Source organism: Sus scrofa, chromosome 4, assembly GCF_000003025.6.
Source record: "Sus scrofa isolate TJ Tabasco breed Duroc chromosome 4, Sscrofa11.1, whole genome shotgun sequence".
Classification (NCBI taxonomy): Eukaryota; Metazoa; Chordata; class Mammalia; order Artiodactyla; family Suidae; genus Sus; species Sus scrofa.
Window position 1 is genome coordinate 25,297,619 of NC_010446.5, and position 20,726 is coordinate 25,318,344.

At 34.7% G+C, this 20,726-nt stretch overlaps 1 protein-coding gene across 6 annotated transcripts in view; it reads left to right on the forward strand.

Annotated features, from left to right (window-relative positions):
• Nucleotides 1-20,726, forward strand: part of CSMD3 (CUB and Sushi multiple domains 3) — a 1,223,593-nt gene that overhangs the window by 649,755 nt on the left and 553,112 nt on the right. For all 6 annotated transcript variants that reach the window (XM_021090582.1, XM_021090583.1, XM_021090584.1 and 3 more), the window contains one exon: nucleotides 8,188-8,300. In XM_021090582.1, coding sequence (XP_020946241.1) covers nucleotides 8,188-8,300 — 113 coding nt within the window. The remainder of the gene's footprint in view (nucleotides 1-8,187; nucleotides 8,301-20,726) is intronic.

Below are 20,726 nucleotides of genomic sequence, written 5' to 3' on the forward strand. Positions count from 1 at the left end.
GGTCATATGGAAGTTCTATGTATAGATTTCTAAGGTATCTCCAAACTGTTCTCCATAGTGGCTGTACCAGTTTACATTCCTACCAGCAGTGCAGGAGGGTTCCCTTTTCTCCACACCCCCTCCAGTACTTGTTCTTTGTGTACTTCTTAATGATGGCCATTCTGACTGGTGTGAGGTGGTATCTCGTGGTAGTTTTGATTTGCATTTCTCTTACAATCAGTGATGTTGAGCATTTTTTCATGTGCTTGTTGGTCATCTGTATATCTTCCTTGGAGAACAGTCTATCCAGGTCTTTTGCCCATTTTTCCATTAGGTGATTGGCTTTTTTGCTGTTGAGTTGTTTAAGTTGCTTATATATTCTAGAGATTAAGCCCTTGTTGGTTGCATCATTTGAAACTATTTTCTCCCATTCTGCAAGTTGTCTTTTTGTTTTCTTTTGGGTTTCTTTTGCTGTGCAAAAGCTTTTCAGTTTGATTAGGTCCCATGGGTTTATTTTTGCTCTTATTTCTGTTACTTTGGGAGACTGACCTGAGAAAATATTCATGATGTTGATGTCAGAGAGTGTTTTGCCTATGTTTTCTTCTAGGAGTTTGATGGTGTCCTGTCATATATTTAAGTCTTTCAGCCATTTTGAGTTTATTTTTGTGCGTGGTGTGAGGGTGTGTTCTAGTTTCATTGCTTTGCATGCAGCTGTCCAGGTTTCCCAGCAATGCTTGCTGAATAGACTTTCTTTTTCCCATTTTATGTTCTTGCCTCCCTTGTCAAAGATTACTTGACCATTGGTGTCAGGGTGTATTTCCAGGTTCTCTATCCTATTCTATTGGTCTGTCTGTCTGTTTTGATACCGTTACCACACTGTTTTGATGACTGTGGCTTTGTAATATTTCTTGACATCTGGGAAAGTAATGCTTCCTGCTTGGTTTTTGTTGCTCAGGATTGCTTTGGCAAGTCTGGGTTTTTTGTGGTTCCATATAAATGTTTGGATTGTTTGTTCTAGTTCTGTGAAAAATGTCATGGGTAATTGGATAGGAATTGCATTGAATCTGTAGATTGCTTTGGGTAGTATGGCCATTTTTACAATATTGATTTTTCCAATCCATGAACATGGAATATCTTTCCATTTCTTTACATCTTCTTTGATTTCTTTGATTAAAGTTTTATAGTTCTCAGCATATAAGTCCTTTACCTCCTTGGTCAGGTGTATTCCAAGGTATTTGATTTTGTGAGGTGCAATTTTAAAAGGTATTGTATTTTTGTATTCCTTTTCTAATATTTCATTGTTGGTATACAGAAATGCAACCAATTTCTGAATGTTCATATTATATCCTGCTACTTTGCTGAATTTATTAATCAGTTCAAGCAGTTTTTGGGTGGAGTCCTTAGGGTTTTCTATGTATAATATCATGTCGTCTGCATACAGTGACAGTTTTATCTCATCTCTTCCCATATGGATGCCTTTTATTTCTTTTGTTTGTCTAATCGCTGTGGCTAGGACTTCCAAAACTATGTTGAAGAGCACTGGTGAGAGTGGGCATCCCTGTCTTGTTCCCGACTTGAGTGAGAAGGCTTTCAGTTTTTCTCCATTGAGTATTATATTTGCTGTGGGTTTATCATAAATGGCTTTGATTATGTTCAGGAATGTTCCCTCTATACTCATTTTGGCGAGGGTCTTGATCATGAATGGATGTTGGGCTTTGTCAAATGCTTTTTCTGTGTCTATTGAGATGATCATATAATTTTTGACTTTTCTTTTGTTAATGTGGTGTATGATGTTGATTGATTTGAGTATGTTGAACCATCCTTGTGAGCCTGGGATGAACCCTACCTAATCATGGTGTATAATTTTTTTGATATGTTGTTGGATTCGGTTGGCTAAGATTTTGTTGAGAATTTGTGCATCTATATTCATCAAAGATATTGGCTAATAGTTTTCTTTTTTGATTTTATCTTTGTCTGGTTTTGGAATTAGGGTGATGGTGGCCTCATAGAATGTCTTTGGGAGTATTCCTTCTTCTTCAACCTTTTGAAAGAGTTTGAGGATGGGCACCAGTTCCTCTTTGTATGTTTGGTATATTTCACCTGTGAAGCCATCTGGTCCTGGACATTTATTTGTAGGGAGTGTTTTTATGACTTCTTCAATTTCATTTTTAGTGATTGGTCTGTTCAGCTGGTCTGTTTCTTCTTGATTCAGTTTTGGCAGGCTGTAAGATTCTAAAAAATTGTCCATTTCTTCCAGATTGTCAAACTTGTTGCCGTATAGTTGTTCATAGTATTCTCTTATGTTTTTTTGTATTTCTGCTGTATCCATTGTGATTTCTCCTTTTTCATTTATAATTTTGGTGATTTGGGTTCTTTCTCTCCTCTTTTTAGTGAGTCTGGCCAGGGGTTTGTCAATTTTGTTTGCCTTTTCAAAGAACCAGCTCTTAGTTTTATTAATTTTCTCTATTGTTTTTTGAGTCTCTATTTTATTGATTTCTTCTTTGATCTTTATAATTTCCTTCCTTCTGCTGACTTTAGGTCTTTTTTGTTTTTCTTTTTCTAATTCGTTTAGGTGGAGGGTTAAATTGTTAATTTGGGATCTTTCTTCTTTTTTGAGAAAGGCCTGTATCACTATAAATTTCCCTCTGAGTACTGCTTTTGCAGCATCCCATAGATTTTGAGAGGTTGTGTCTTCATTATCATTTGTTTCAAGGTATTTTTTAATTTTCTTCTTGATTTCCTCATTGACCCATTGGTTTTTTAGTAGCATGTTGTTTAGTCTCCATGTAGTAGGTTTTTTCTCATTTCTTTTCCCATGATTGATTTCTAGTTTCATGGTGTTTTGGTCAGAGGAGATACTTGAGATAATTTCCATGCTCCTAAATTTATTGAGGTTAGCTTTGTGTCCCAATATGTGGTCGATTCTTAAGAATGTTCCATATGCACTTGAGAAGAATGTGTATTCTGATTTTTTTGGATGTAGTGTCCAATTAAGTCTAACTTTTCTATTGTTTCCTTTAGGATCTCTGTTGCTTTATTGGTTTTCTGTCTAGAGGATCTGTCCATTGATGTGAGTGGGGTATTAAAGTCTCCTACTATGTTTATATTCCCATCAGTTTCTCCCTTTATGTCTGTTAATAATTGTTGTATGTATCTGGGTGCTCCTATATTTGGTGCATATATGTTGATGATAGTAACATCCTCTCCTTGGATGGACCCCTTAATCATTAAATAGTGTCCTTCTTTGTCTTTCTTTATGTTTTTTTGTTTCAAAGTCTATTTTGTCTGATATGAGTATTGAAACTCCTGCTTTCCTGTCATGTCTATTGGCATGAAATATTTTTTCCCACCCCTTCACTTTCAATCTATATGAATCCTTTGTCTAAGGTGAGTTTCTTGTAGGCAGCGTATTGACGGTTTTTGCCTTTTTATCCATTCAGCCACTCTGTGTCTTTTTTTTTTTTTTTTTTTTTTACCATTTCTTGGGCCGCTCTCGCAACGTATGGAGGTTCCCAGGCTAGGGGTCCAATTGGAACTGTAGCCGCCAGCCTACACCAGAGCCACAGCAACACAGGATCCGAGCTGCGTCTGCGACCCACACCACAGCTCATGACAACGCCGGATCCTCAACCCACTGAACAAGGACAGGGATTGAACCTGCAGCCTCATGGTTCCTAGTCAGAGTTGTTAGCCACTGTGCCACAATGGCAACTCCCAGATGGAAAGTGAAGAATTTCTGGGACATTTTCAGAATATGTAGCACCTGTAACTGCCAGAAAAAACAAGGCTATATTAGCCTGAGGGAATGCTTTTCAAACATGTATTTCATCAGTTCTTACCACTGAGATTCCCTCAATCTGTCAGTTGTAAACCATGTGACATTTTTTCCCTAGCTTTCTGGGCTTTCCTTAGTCCTGTTTCTGCAGTTTCTGCATTCTATGGAGTCTTTTTTCTCCAATCCCTTTTCTCAGGTCCTAGTTTCTTAGAATAATGACATACAGATTTCTCTTCTTCAGATGAGTAAAGTTTCACAATCTGGCCAGAGTAAAGGTTATTTCCTTTTAGTAATTGGTATTAACTGAATAGTTAATGTGCAGCAGTTTTTAACTTCTTTTCTTCTTCATATTTCTCTAGACTGTTCCCCAACTGAGTAACCACTGCTAAGATTTAAGTAATAGTCTGTCCTTACCAACCTATCATGTTTCTCTCCATTCAGTTTTGGATAGTCAGCAAGAGAGCCAAGACAAAGGATAGGACCAAAGACAATTTTCATCTGCCCCTGGATCTAGGCCAGTAAATTTTGAGCAAATTTTGATAAGTTGCCAACAGAAAATAATGGGGGATGCACATGTTTTATTTTGGGTACAACACTGTAGTTTCTCCCAGCTCACCTTTAAAGGAAAGTCTATGAGCAGTCCTTTCATGGTTCACCCAAGTTGTGGTTCTTCCACAGTTGTGAAGGTGTAGTAGGAATTTTCTACTTCTTGATGGGGTGCATCATATTCCGGTCCCCAATGTGCTTGCTCCATCAAATGAACAAAGTCTGCTGGTTGCAGAATTCCCTGCAATAGCTTGTGCACATACCCAAGTGTAGGTCTGACACTTGAAACATACTGTGCAGGTCTGCAAACTTCTGTAAATCAGGGAAAGAAGCTTTCATATGAATAATATCAGCTGGCAAGTTGGCTTCTTACAGGCATCAGCTTCACTGATTCTTAAATAAGAAGATCTGGTTTTCCACACATTGTGACAAAGAAAAAAAAAGTAGAATTATATGGGTCTTTGGCTTCTTTCTCATGTTGGTATATTTATCAACCTAATACTTTTTAAAAATATAGTTTACTTTTTTCCAAGTAACTAGTGAAACTACTCTATATCCTGTCACTTTCATGTACGGACAGAGTCTTTTATTGAGGTTCTCAACACTTCCCTGAGTACAGCTCCTTATAATTTCTGCTTTTCTAGATACGTGGTATATAGAAGATAAGAGATTTCTGGAGACAGACCCCATATTAAGACACAGAGTGAGCTCAGAGCTAGATTTGATGCTTACAAGCCTGTGTTGTCAAACAGGGCAGGTAATTTAGTACCAACTAAATAAGCCGTTTAGTGACCCTTCCTTGTAGGGAGATTCACTAACAAAGGGAACCACATATCTAAAAAATCGTCGTTTCTCTATTCCCTGAAGTTATTTGAAGCAAGAAAAACAAGGAAGTGAAAGGGGAGCTGAGGGAGCAGAAGCAGCAAAAAAAGGAAGAAGAGGGCCCTGTGAGGGAGAAAGTATCTCTAATTCTCACGTTTCCTCTTCCACTCTTCTCAATCTTTCCTTCTGGCTCTCCAGATTATTTTTTTTACTTTGCTCTTAGAATGATATCCTTCAAGTAAATAACACAAATTAATTTGCTTGGAATGTGGCCCTCCTAAATCCATCACAAATCTGAAAAGTCTGTACGTATTCCCTTAAGTATTTCAAATGTGACAGAGAGATGTTAGCTGTTTAAGGGAAAGAACTACAGGCAGCATTCCTGGCTTTCCCATATTTTTCCATCATCAAAGCTAATTGTGATGAAGGGATTTTAGAGCCCAATATACCCATGCTTACCCAATAATAAAATCTTAGATTTGAAGGGATCGTTCACCTGGTTAGTATTCCAGAAGAGCAGAGCACTAGAAGGGAAAGTTTTTACAATCGAGGATCTCATACAACTGTTGTGTGGCTGCAAGAACTTCAGCTGGTCTAATTGATGGAATGCCATATGTATCCTATCCTCATCACCAAATTATTGGGGAAGTATAATTAAAAATAAAATCTCCTGCTGACTCAGTTAAGTCTCGCCACAAAATGTAGAAAGAAAGGAACACTTTTAACATTAAATGAGCATTAGACCAGACTAATGGACACCATAGGCAGTCTGCTAAAGAGATTGCAAAGAAAACTAAATCTCATCCTTTACATATCAGGCAGATACATTCCATTTACATACATGCTAATTGTCCTTACCAAAAGGGAAAATAGAACTTCTATCTTTATGACAAATAGGAAATTAATATGGAACTCTGTGCCTAGGCTTAAACTCCCAGAGAAACAGAGAAACAGGGTGACATTTTCCTCGATGTTCACATTTCGAAGAGCTAACGCCAAGGGCTTTAAGAAAGGCAGTCATGAAGTGCAAAATTGACATGAGGCTTGTTTAGCTTAAAAAATTTATTTACATCTATAAGAAACATATAATTTGTAATTTCACATTTTCTAAGGGAAATGCTAAAGAGAAAGGGGGATTTTTCTTTGATATCAGGAAAATATTTAATTGGTTTTTTTTAAAGATTTATGTTTATCCTTATACCACCAATGGATTGGGAACTATCATGGCTAATAGGAGAACAAGTTAACAACAGAATAATTAGTCTGTTCTTTATGAACTGACAAAATTATATGTACTAGAGGTTTTTGGCTGATAAAACATTTCATGATTAGGATGGATATCAGGATATAATAAACAGGGATAATCTTCCATAAAAATATTTTGATATTTACTATTAGATTGTTGGCATATTTGATATAGTATAGCTGATGCACATCCTAGAGTTTTAATTTCTTGTCCCCAATTTATAATGGATTTACTCTACTTTCCCTCATGTCTCTGAGCTTGAGTCCTCATTCTTGCCCATAAACTTATCTCTCTGCTGTAGCTCAAAAAAGGCTAGTACTTATAAACTCATCAATTTGAAAACTGAAAGTTCACATGGCACAAAGTTCATTTGAAAACCATTTTCAAATGAAAATGCATATGTGTATGTATATAAATACATATAGATATGCACATACAGTACAAAGGAGAATGAATAATCATGTGTCTTAGAATAATTTTAAATTTGCTTTGGCAGGAGGAAAGTGAATATAATCTAGAATTTTATTTTATCTTACAGTATCTTTATATCTCACATTCCTCAATATTTTACACAATAATTAAATCATAATATTTAACTGTGTTTATTTGTGATAGATTCCCATAAATTTTGTAATGCTGGATACTGGTGACATAGCTATGTCGCTAATGCAGTATGCTGATGATGATGAGTTTTGGTGGCTGACAAATGAGCAGGACATTCTGCTGCCATGGTCCCTGCAAGGATGTGGTCTTCCATGTTGCCCTCTGCTGGTCTAATTATGCTATGGCCCACCACTCCTTTAGAATACCCTGAAGGGAAACTTTATACCTTCTCCTCATGCAATTTTTTAGAAATCTCCATGGTTTTACCAGGAAAGTAGACAAAAATTTAGGAATTCTTCTTTTTAAAACCTATCTTTTTAGTATGCAATTTGGATTTCCCTGATATTATGGATATTTTTCTCAGCAACGAATCCATTGTTTTCCTCTTTTTGTTCTCTACACACTTTTCTCTTAAAGGTCTAATTTACTCATTTGCTTTCCTCCTTTGTGTGACCCTTGGCTTCAGTTCATATATGTGACTAAAACATTATTAATGAAAGAGGAAATATTAAGTAATTTCCTTTGTTAGGGTTTAAAGTAGAGCATTACTGAATGAGATTAGTAATGCATAGATTTAGTGATGCCTCGTCAAATTAGCAGCTTACTCTTTAAAAAAATATATTTATAGTAAAACATACGTAACACAACAAGCCTAACATCAATATTCTAAAAGGTTATATTATATTCCTTGCCATTTTATTATTTTGCACAGGACTTAAATATTTTTCACAATGTTTCTTTAGAACAAAATTCTATGAAACTTGAGAGGTTAAAATGAAATGTATTCCTGGAGTTTAAACGAGAACAACTTATATATTTTTATAGGTCCATTTTTTCATTTCAGTTCAAAAAGTAGTGTAAGATTTTCAGTGGTCTGAAATTTATATCTTGCCTCCAGGATATGAAAGATCTATCCTACTTAAATACATAAAATGGCACCTGTTTATAATAAACCTTGATCACTAAATTGTATGGTTTATCTATTCTGTTATATGATCATATATAGTCTTAAATGTAAAACTGGTTTGTGATGATAGTTGTACAACTATAAATATAATAAAATTCATTGAGTTGAAAAAACAACATACTTGTAAGTTTATCTGGCTGTTGTTTGTTTCTACCTAAGAGAGTATTGAGAAACACATTCTTCTTTTAATTTGCATATGGAGGATGTTTTAATAATCTGTTTCTCCTTTATTTATCCATCTCTTTTTAGGCTTACTGGAAGCTTTGTCCCAGACTTAATAGTGAGCATGAGTAGCCAAATGTGGCTTCACCTTCAAACAGATGAAAGTGTTGGATCTGTTGGCTTCAAGGTTAACTATAAAGGTAATGATAAATTGCTACTATGAGAAATATATTATCTTAATAACATCAGAGAATACTTTAAATTCAAGTTTAATTGCATCTATAAAGTAAGTTTCCCAGAATATAAGCAAGAATATATTTCAACAAAATACTTTCCTCCTTAAATTAACTAAAAATGTTGATTTCACTTTTCTTTAAATATAACAATTTTTTTTCTTTTAAAATGTGTCTGTTCTGCATACCTCATCTCTCCCTTTGTCCGCTATACAATGCTGTGCTTTAGTGACTCTGGATGCCTTGCCTTTCCCAGCATACACAATGTAATTTTATAAACTTTATACAAATTGCCTGGGAAAAAACTCCCTACTAATTATTAAGTATTTAAATATGAAGTAAAAGACTTAATTCCTCAAAGAATCCAGGGTACCGATGCTGATCATGATGATGATTTGTAACTTATCCGTGAACCTCTTAGATTAAATACATGTTATCATTGTTCAGATCATTAGCTCGTGTTGAATTGCAACTGCCCATCCCAATATTGATAACAATGCAGATCAATTATGAATTATATGTATATAGCAAAACTTTTGTTTTAGATCCATTTATAAGCGAGAGATGCAAACACTGTGAAATCATGAATATCTTTGACACGTGGTTAACCTTGATTAAAATCAAATAGAGGCAATGCATATAAAGATATATACAGTATACTGATTAGAAATGCAGTTTTAAAATTCTGATGGGAAAAATATGTGTACGTTATTAAGTTCAGTTGAAATCTGTGCTTTAACAGATGAAAATATAAAAGAGACCATCAGAATGTTATGCAGCTTGAATTTACTTTTTTATATTGTAAAAATTTATTCTCTATCTTATCAGGTAAACAATGGATTATTAACTAAAATAATTCTCACACTTGCATAATAATAACTTATTTTTTCAAACATTGGCTAGCCATGCCTTTGTGTCCAGACACAGGCAAATGAATGCATGATGTTGTCAGGGAGACAGGATACATGCATTCTGTGTTTTTAACTTGAGACTAAATTTGGTAGTATATTAATTTGAATAGTGCAGGAAATCTGTCTAAGTGTCAGTTTAAAAAAATAAAAAGGTTAGCCCAATTATAACGTTAAATATATTCTTCCTTCATTTTAAATCCTCATTCATCCCAGTAAATAAAAGTTACAAAATTTAAAGGATGATCAGCTTCTTTCGCAAGTATCTATGCCTTGATTTTTTTTTTCTTTTCCCCCTACATTATAATCCTCTTGGTTTTAGCGTTTTCTTTATCTGTGAAAGTTGCCTATTAGAAATCTGGTGGTCATTTAAACCTTAGAAATTGTATTAATCATTAGCAACAACACTTCAGCAAAGAATACATTTATTAAAGCTCATTAACACTTTAGAGCAGCAGGGGAGTCCTATGGATGTTTTCAACACTCTCTGGTCTACTTCAGTTCAAAAGCTGGAACTACATAGTAAAGCAGCAGAATTAGGAATTATTTTGTTTTGTTCTCTGCTCAATTTTCGACAAATAATTTAGATAGATAGATATATATACACACATACATACACTTGCGCTTCCTAAGGGTCTGCTATGGGCCAGCTAATAAAAGAGTTGTTGAATATGGAAAGAACAGCCAGATAGTCTCTCTCTTAGAAAGATCATACTGTAGTGACAGAAAAATATACCCAACTATTCATACACAAATATACACAGAGATGAGATATTTGAAACAAATCCAGGAGATTCTTAGTGCATAATGCCCTTATTCTTCTCCCTTCCTTCAATCTGGTCTCTTCCAATCTAACTTCCACACTGTTAAAGGTGATCTCCCAGCAACGGAGAGGTAATCATATTATACTGCAGCTTAAAATGTTTCCAAATTTTTTGTTTGTTTGCTCAGCTTTTTAGGGCTACACCTACAGCATATGAAAGTTCCCAAGCTAGGAGTCTAATCTACAGCTGCTGGCCTACACCACAGCCACAGCAACGCAGGATCCTAGCCGCATCTGCGATCTACACCACAGCTCACAGCAATGCCAAATCCTTAACCCACTGAGTGAGGTCAGGGATCAAACCTGCATCCTCATGGATACTAGTCGTGTTTGTAACTCACTGAGCCACAACTGGAACTCCCGTTTCCATACTTTTTTTTTTTTTTTTTTTTTTTTGCTTTTTCAGGGCCACACCTGCGTCATAAGGAAGTTTCTTTGCCAGGGGTCACATCAGAGCTACAACTGCCAGCCCTTGCCACAGCCACAGCAATGCAGGATCCGAGCCTTGTCTGCAACCTACACCACAGCTCATAGCCACGCCAGATCCTTAACCCACCGAGCAAGGCCAGGGATCGAACCCTCAACCTCACGTTTCCTAGTCGGATTCATTTCCGCTGCACCACGACGGGAACTCTTGTTTCCATACTTTTAATTGCCAGAGATAAACTCCAAAACCTACATAGATCTTATCTTCCAGCATTTTTTTTCTCCTTACAATCCAATTTTATAAAATTATCCATAATTCTCTGCACCTAGCAAGTTGTTTCACACTTCTCTTACACTCAGTAAATTCTTTCTGGAGCCATATTCTAACATTAACTCAGCATCTCATCACTCGCTCTTTGAGACAAAGTTCAAATATTTCTTCCATCTCCCTAACTCCACCCTTTACAAAAGAACACTTCCTCTGCTTATAAACTTGTATCATATAGACTACATAAGAGGTTGAAAATATGTCATAGTCATCTTTATATTTCCATTAGCAACCGCTTGATATACCAGCCATAGCTGATTTATGATTATTTGTTCAGTAAAGCTGAACAAATGATTTGGCCTATATAATGTGATGTAATACATGGTAAAGTATGACCACAAAAGTTTAGTTTACTATGATATTTTTCCTCATGTGAAAATCATGCTCTTGCATCCTCCATAATGTAAAAACTGAACTCACAATTGAAGCAGGGTTCATTTTGAGAAGTTTCAAATTTTGATTTGCAGATAGCTTTGTCAACATCACCTACTAAAAATAATTTTCATGATTACCATGCTTTCAGTTAAGTAGTGTGTTAGTTCTAAATGGAACACCTGCTAAAAAGCCTTTCCAGATTTGATCTAAAGATATCTTTTTTATCATCTATAGATTTTACATGAGATAATATTGAATGTAGACCTCCTGTAAATTATATATTTTTTCGTACATTTTTTCTTTAAGAGTAAGAGAGAACCTAGCTGTAAATCCATTTGGTCATTTTTACTCAAAGGTGAATATTTAGGATTTTTTGTTTGTTTGTTTTTTCCTATGGCTGTAAGGCTCTTTATTTCTTGGATTAATATTGGCCATTTATGTTTTGCTTGAAATTTCTCTGGGATATAGGTAATAGATTTCAACTACATTGACATTTCATAGAGTTTATTTAAAATTGTTATTTCTAAAAAGTTAATAAAGATATCTTATCCAGGTAATTTACTTATGGTGTAAATTAATTCCAAAGAGTATTTTTTTTTTTCTTTCTCTCTAAAGAGTCTGCTTTTGTGTTTACTCTATAGTCTTCTACTTTCTTCTAGTAGTTGAACTACTTCAGGCTTTGTTGAATTTTATCTCTTCCGATTCTGTATGACTCTATGGTTTTGGGCTAAACTAATCAGAATTCCTTTTGAAACAGTTATCAGTCTAGAATCTGGGGCAATTGATATAGATTCTAGGTGAAAGAAAATCTTTTTTCTGAGGTTGTGATCTCTTAAGGGTCATTTAACTTGGTGCTACTGGTGGCCAAATTTTGTTACCTATGTCAATAACATGCCAACAGAGACAAGGCAGAATCTACAGTTGGAAGGAATGAAAAACAGTATTGTGGAAAAACGTTGAAACTTATAGACGCCTGAGGGAAATACTAAGCCTTGGTTCTCCAATTGTATAAGGCTATAAACTTTTCCTTGTTTAAGCCACAGTGAGTTCCAATTTCTGTCACTTTTAGTTAATTAAATCCTGATTAACATACTTTCCATCTCTTTGTTATTTAGCTCTTAACATAGAAAAAAGGCAAGATATATTTATAATTCAGTACTTGAAGAATCAGATATATTTCTTTCTTTTTCATTTTTTATTTAAAAATTTTTAGCATGAGGAAACATAGATGAGGCCCCAGGAGAGTATGCACTCATAGAAAGGAACAGTTATATTTGAGAAAGTAATATTCAACACATTCTTTGCTTTTTTCAGGAAAGGAGTCAGAAACATTACAGTTCTGTAATTTCCTTCTACTAACAGAGTACATCCATAGTGGGCAAAATTCTTTGTTAATCTTAGCACCTGTGCCTTAATGCAATTATTTATGAATTAAGTTTTGGCCCTAGATTTTTTTTTTATTGTTGTTCTCAAATCATATCATGAGATTGATTGAGATGCTTTGAAAATAGCATCGATTCCTTGGTTTTTACATGACTGTGACACTGAGACATAATCTTGCTTAGTTATCACTGAAATCATTTGTTGGATAATGGAAAATTACATAAAATGTTTTGGTTATTTTCTCTGCCTTAAGATTTCTGTTATGAATAGATCAGAAATATACCCACATATTTATAGTCAATTGACTTTCAAAAAAGGTGCTAAGGAACTCAATGTGGAAAAGATATTCTCTGTTATGAATTGTGCTGAAACATTTTGATACACACATATGAAAAAAAAATCTTAACACTACCTTAACTCACACTATGTACAGAAATTTTTTTTTTCCCACTGTACAGCAAGAGGATCAAGTTATCCTTACATGTATACATTACAATAACTTTTTTTTCCCCCACCCTTTGTTCTGTTGCAACATGAGTATCTAGACATAGTTCTCAATGCTACTCAGCAGGATCTCCTTGTAAATCCATTCTAAGTTGCGTCTGATAAGTCCAAGCTCCCGATCCCTCCCACTCCCTCCCCCTCCCATCAGGCAGCCACAAGTCTTTTCTCCAAGTCCATGATTTTCTTTTCTGAGGAGATGTTCATTTGTGCTGGATATTAGATTCCAGTTATAAGTGATATCATATGGTATTTGTCTTTGTCTTTCTGGCTCATTTCACTCAGGATGAGATTCTCTAGTTCCACCCATGTTGCTGCAAATGACATTCTTTTTTATGGCTGAGTAGTATTCCACTGTGTATATATACCACTTCTTCCTAATCCAATCATCTGTCGATGGACATTTGGGTTGTTTCCATGTCCTGGCTATTGTGAATAGTGCTGCAATGAACATGCGGGTGCATGTGTCTCTTTTAAGTAGAGTTTTGTCTGGATAGATGCCCAAGAGTGGGATTGTGGGGTCATATGGAAGTTCTATGTATAGATTTCTAAGGTATCTCCAAACTGTTCTCCATAGTGGCTGTACCAGTTTACATTCCCACCAGCAGTGCAGGAGGGTTCCCTTTTCTCCACACCCCCTCCAGTACTTGTTCTTTGTGTACTTCTTAATGATGGCCATTCTGACTGGTGTGAGGTGGTATCTCGTGGTAGTTTTGATTTGCATTTCTCTTACAATCAGTGATGTTGAGCATTTTTTCATGTGCTTGTTGGTCATCTGTATATCTTCCTTGGAGAACAGTCTATCCAGGTCTTTTGCCCATTTTTCCATTAGGTGATTGGCTTTTTTGCTGTTGAGTTGTATAAGTTGCTTATATATTCTAGAGATTAAGCCCTTGTTGGTTGCATCATTTGAAACTATTTTCTCCCATTCTGCAAGTTGTCTTTTTGTTTTCTTTTGGGTTTCTTTTGCTGTGCAAAAGCTTTTCAGTTTGATTAGGTCCCATGGGTTTATTTTTGCTCTTATTTCTGTTACTTTGGGAGACTGACCTGAGAAAATATTCATGATGTTGATGTCAGAGAGTGTTTTGCCTATGTTTTCTTCTAGGAGTTTGATGGTGTCCTGTCATATATTTAAGTCTTTCAGCCATTTTGAGTTTATTTTTGTGCGTGGTGTGAGGGTGTGTTCTAGTTTCATTGCTTTGCATGCAGCTGTCCAGGTTTCCCAGCAATATTTGCTGAATAGACTTTCATTCTATGATGCCATCATCACCCTAATTCCAAAACCAGACAGAGGTACCACCAAAAAAGAAAACTATCGCCCAATATCATTGATGAATATAGATGCAAAAATTCTCAACAAAATCTTAGCCAACTGAATCCAACAACATATCAAAAATATTATACAACATGACCAGGTAGGGTTCTTCCCAGCTTCACAAGAATGGTTCAACATACACAAATCAGTCAACATCATACACCACATTAACAAAAAAAAAGTCAAAAATCATATGATCATCTCAATAAACACAGAAAAAGCATTTAACAAAGTCCAACATCCATTCATGATCAAGACCCTTGCCAAAGTAGTTATAGAGGGAACATTCCTGAGTGTAATCAAATAAATTTAATTAAAATGGATTCTAGGCCTAAATATAAGAGCTAAAGCTACAAAATTTAGGGGGAAAAACTAGAAGAAAAGCATAGTTAGCTTGGCTTAGGGAAAGTGTACTTAGCAGATGTAAAGCATATTATATGTTATGGACTGAACTGAAGCTTATATGCTATGAACTGAGCATATTATATGTTATGGTTTGAGATAGCAGACCAAAAGCATATTATATGTTATGGACTGTTCCCCCCCCCAAAAAAATTCATATGATGATATCCTAACCCGTAATGCTCTGGTATGTGGAGGTGAAGCATTAGATTTAGATAAGGTCATAAGGGTGGGACCTACATGATGGATCAGTGCCCTATAGACACAAGAGAGCCTGCTCTCTCTCTCTCTCTCTCCAGGTAAACACACTGAGAAAAGACCATGTGAGTATACAGAAGGAGAGTGCTTGTCTGTAAGCCAGAAATAGAGTCCACACCAGAATCTACCATGCTGGCACCCTGATCTTGGATATCCCAATAGGAGTTATTAATGAAGTTTAATAACTCAATAACAGATTAAAGCAAATAATCCAGTTCAAAATCAGCAAAAGAACTGGGCAGTCACTTGACCAAAGTAGAGATACAGACAGCAAAAAAGCATTTGGAAAAAAATGTTCACCATTATCATCATTAAGGCAATGCAATTTAAAACCACAAGGAGATACCACCATATACCCACTAGAATGGTGCAAATTAAAAAGTATTGCCTTGGTGAGGAATAGAACAACTGGACTTCATAAGCAATGTTGGTAAGAACATAAAATGTTATAACCACTTTTGAAAACAGTTTGACAGTTTCTTAAATTTAAACCCATGCCTTCCATACAACCCAGCCATTTCACTGCTAGATATTTTCACATGAGAAATGAAAGTAAATGTCTGTACAAAGACTTTTGTAAGTATACATAGCATACATACATACACACACACACACATAAAATATCCCCAAACTGGAAGCAATCTGAATGTCTGAATGTTTATCCATACGTGAGTAGAATACTCACAATAGAATACTACTCATCAATTAAAAAAGAGAAAAAATAAAAAATAAAACTATTAACACATGCAACAACATGGATAAAAATCAAAACCATCATGCTCAGTGAAAAGAACTAGACAAAAAAAGATGTATATCCTACATGATTCTATTAACATAAAAAACTAGAAAACTCATTGTAATAGCAAGTAGATTGTTTTGTAGGTACTGAGATGACAGGAGGAATGGATTACCAAGGGGCCAGAGAAACATTTTGTGGGTGATGGATATCTTCATTGCCTTGGCTATGGTAATGGTTTACAGGAGTACAGATATGTTAAAATTGATCAAGAAGTGTCTTTTCAATACGGTCAATTTATTGTTTTTCAGTTATATCTCAAGCTGTAAACACATTTCTGTGTTAATATTACCAAGTAATGTTTCAAAATGAAAACTAATATAAGCCTCTCTAATTTTATTATTATTTTGAGAGAAATAAAAAGATTATGAGCAAAATGTTTTGACAGTTTTTGATAAGAAAGCAAGAACAATGTTTCATTTAAAATACCTTTAAGCAGAAGAGAGTAATATATTCTCAGAATTTATTTTTTAAGTCCTAAAATGATTGCACTTTGCAGATTTCAAGTTTTTCTTATTCTTTTTTAAGGTATTACGAATGAGTGTCAATAATATAATAGGATTATAATAAGGGAAATTTACACCCAAGCAGAAAAAGAAGTGGTGAAAATTGATTGCATTCATTTTTCCATTTTTCATTAAAACACTCTTAGTCTTGTGTATGATGATCCAAAGTAAAAATTCATTATAATCAGCTACTCATTTCTTAATCCTGCTAGTACCTGCCTAAGAAAACCTGACTTGTTCTTGTGAGGAACTATTTCTTATTGAAACTGGAAACATTCTTTTTTCTCCATTTATATGAGATTTTTAAATTTTTGCTCCACTTACATGATTTTCTTCCATCTTTTTATTAGGATATTTCTCCAGAAGTCACCATTTGTGGAATCCCAATATTAAGTCTTGCTATATTTCTGATTAGAGTCAGTTTAAAAAGGTATTCATCATATAAGATATTTACATAGTGTAGATACTCTGGTATATGGCAGAAGAGCTAATGATATGTGTGCATTTTTATCCTTTTTAATTAGTATATTGAACCAAAGTTTCTATACACTCCAACTGTAACCCCATAAAACCACAATTCAGTGAATTGTCCAATAAATATATCAAACTGTAATCTACAAAAGAGCTCACTGAGATTAACGTGAAACCAAAATGGCTTTTGATATAAAAGACTTATACATGTAAGTGTAACTGGGTCACCATGCTGTACAGTAGAAAAAAAATATATGTATAAATAAATGATAAAAAAGTCAATATTCCAAAAAAAAAGCTTCACAAGTCATTTATAGTTAATATCAAGTTTGGGGACATGGTAAATAAAAAATACTTACTATGATATTAACAACTGATCCTTAAATATTTAGTTTTAAAAATATGCTTTAAAGCTGAAAACTAATAATGAGTGGATATTAAAGATCTTTTGAGACTTTGTTAGAAATTTATGAATTCCCCTGAATCTTCCTATGTATTTCTTAGTTTTCCAGTGCTATAAAATCAAATTATGGAAATAAAATTATGTAAGGCACAATTATATTATTTTTAAAATTATATAAATATTACCTATTTTCTCATATCCTGTTCTTTAACTAAAATGAATTCAATTTGATGAGATCAGAGTCATCTAAAGGACATGCTTAGATGATGATTTGATAGTCTCTTCAAAATGCACTCTGTAAATAATAAAAATAATTTTTAATTATATTGAAAATAAAATTAAACTTTTTAGTTTTTAGGAACTAAATTATTTGTCATATACAGACATAATATTAGCATGCTACAAAATATATTTCAGTGTTTGTGTGATTAGATTGGAACCTAAGTTCGTTTGTGTAAATAGCTCTTTTTCCTCTGGGCTGTGCCATGTACATTACTGATTCAATATTTTCAGGAAGAAAAGTTCCCCTATATTTAAAACAAGGAGCTTGGATTAAATAGTCTCTACATTTCCTTTGAATTCTAACATTCTTTTATTAGATTTGATAAATTGAATATTGATATGTTCATTGTTTTGCCCTAGAATATTATACTCAATATTCATTCATTGCATAAACTAATATACCTTCAAAGGGACATTCTTTATGTGAGTTCTGGGATAAGTCTTTCAGAATTTACTCCAGATGTAACGCCTTTCTATCTGATGGTGGTCAGTTAACATAGAACCTGTGTGCCTTCTTGGCTTTTCTCATTATTGCATCTTTTGAGATATTTCTTCTATTCATATCATTTTCCTTTTCTTTATTGAAATCTTGTAATCTGCTAAAAGTGTTTCTCATTCTTGAAACAATTACAAAGTAACATGTATACAGCATTTTGTGTGGAATTTTCATGATAACATTTCAATCTGCCCTCAATATAATGAGGGCTTTTAAGCATGACTCTTGAAAATTTACATTGGAATAAGATGTATTCTCTTGTTCTTTCTCTTTATTAGCTTAAAAGATTTGTTTTATTTTATTTTATTTTCCATTCAATACAATTTCTTTCAGAAAACTGCTCCTAAAATATCCAATTTGACTGTGTCCAATTGGTCGTGAGAACTAAGCCCTTTGTTTCTACACCCATAGAATGAGAATGAGTGGCACTAGAATAGTAAAAGTAGTGTCAGTTAAAAAATATACATTGTGTTTCAATATGTGCCAGGCCTTGTGAAGAGGATAGGGTACATAGTAAAAATTTTTAAAAATTAAAAAAAAATAATGAAGTCACTGCTTTCATTCTAAGGGGACAAAGACTGACATTTCTCAAATAACTGTAACTGTAAAGAGTGATAAGAATGACATAATGCCATTTGCAGCAACATGGGTGGAACTAGAGAATCTCATCCTGAGTGAAATGAGCCAGAAAGACAAAGACAAATACCATATGATATCACTTATAACTGGAATCTAATATCCAGCACAAATGAACATCTCCTCAGAAAAGAAAATCATGGACTTGGAGAAGAGACTTGTGGTTGCCTGATGGGAGGGGGAGGGAGTGGGAGGGATCGGGAGCTTGGGCCTATCAGACACAACTTAGAATAGATTTACAAGGAGATCCTGCTGAGTAGCATTGAGAACTATGTCTAGATACTCATGTTGCAACAGAAGAAAGGGTGGGGGAAAAAAGTAATTGTAATGTATACATGTAAGGATAACCTGACCCCCTTGCTGTACAGTGGGAAAATAAAAAAAATAAAAAAAATAAATTAAAAAAAAAAGAATGAAAAAAATAATATGTTTTTGGGAGACTATAACAAGGCACCTAATGCAGGCCTCAAGGAAAGCTTTCCTGAGGAGATGAGCTTGTACTGAGACCTGATGCTGACTAGGAGTTACTGAGGCTGGAACCTGGGCAGCATGACCAGTGTGTGCAGAAGACAAGTTCCATTTGAGCAGCTGATAGAATACCTGGATATATGGCAAAAATGGAAAGAGGGAAAGCTGTGGTGTAGTCCTGGGAAGGGCTTAGAGATGGGTAAGAGCAAGTCATGCTTTTGTGCAAGGCCAGGTATCAGTCTGTGAGACTGAAAGATGTCCATTTTCCTTGACAAAAGAACATTCTGCACACTCTTAGGTGGGCTACTCACCCAATTTTCCCCTGAGGACAGGAACTGGTATTTATTTAAATAATAGAAGATTGGAGCTAGAAAAGATTTTGAGATAACTGAATCAATTATATTCATTTCCTCTCCAACAAGGAAATTGAGTCTCATAAAGATTGATTTTTCTCACAGTCACTATAAGTAGTGCTTGAGCCCAAAATGAAAGTATGAGCTATTGCTTTTGAAAGGGTCACTTTCTATTGCATTAAATTACTTCGCACTTTGCATTTCTCCATGTATCCAAGATATGTACACTTGGCTGATTGACAAATACACTTTTGTGGCTGTACAAGGCCTTTGTCAGATAATCTATAATCATCACAATTTGTCATTAAAGTAATGTGTCTTTTCCCTCAATGCCAGTAATAATTTAATTTTATACATGTTATATTGATGGCTATTCATTATATCCACTTTAATTGAGGAAGATATTTTCAAATCAAACTGTAGTATCAGGGACTTCCTGTCCTGACTCAGTGGAAACCCCGACTAGTATCCATGAGGACACAGGTTCAAACCCTGGACCCTCTCAGTGGGTTAAGGGTCAGTCATTGCTGTAAGCTGTGTGGTAGGTCACAGATGTAGCTTGGATACCACATTGTTGTGGCTGTGGTATAGGCTGACAGCTGCAGCTCCAATTCAACCCCTAGCCTGGAAACTTCCAGGTGCAGCCCTAAAAAGAAAAAAAAAAGCAGAAAAACGTGTAGTATCAATGCAAGCAAAAGAATCATTAGAGACTGAAATGTTATTTATTATATATTATAAGCAGAAGTTAAGAATTTTGGAATAGTGCCTATCTAACTGTGTACAAAGAGGTACATGTTTATATAAATGGTTTTCTGAATGTGGTACTAGGGAGTTTATTGGTCACAGCGGTAATCTCCACAACCCTCAAACTCATTAGTTTAAACAGTAATTATTTATTTTCACAGCTCTATGGATAGACTGAGTGTGGGCTGATCTAGGCTGAGTTTAACTCCATGTATCCATCAACCATACATACATGTTTAAAGATCTCCTAGTATCTGGTCTATTAAAATTCATTGGCCAAATTAAATCACATTGGCAAGCCCTGATTTAAAAAGTAGGAAAGTGGCTTCTGCCCAATAAAAAGGGGAGAAGAAGAGAGTAAATGTTTTAAAATAATCTGATTTTCAGTGCTAACTCTCATATTAGTAAAAATTATTGATTGAGTCACCACTGAGTTGAAAATTTTGTCTATTTATGTATTTATATATAAAGATACCTTTATATGTGTGTGTGTTAAACCTATGCATTGGTTGAGTCACC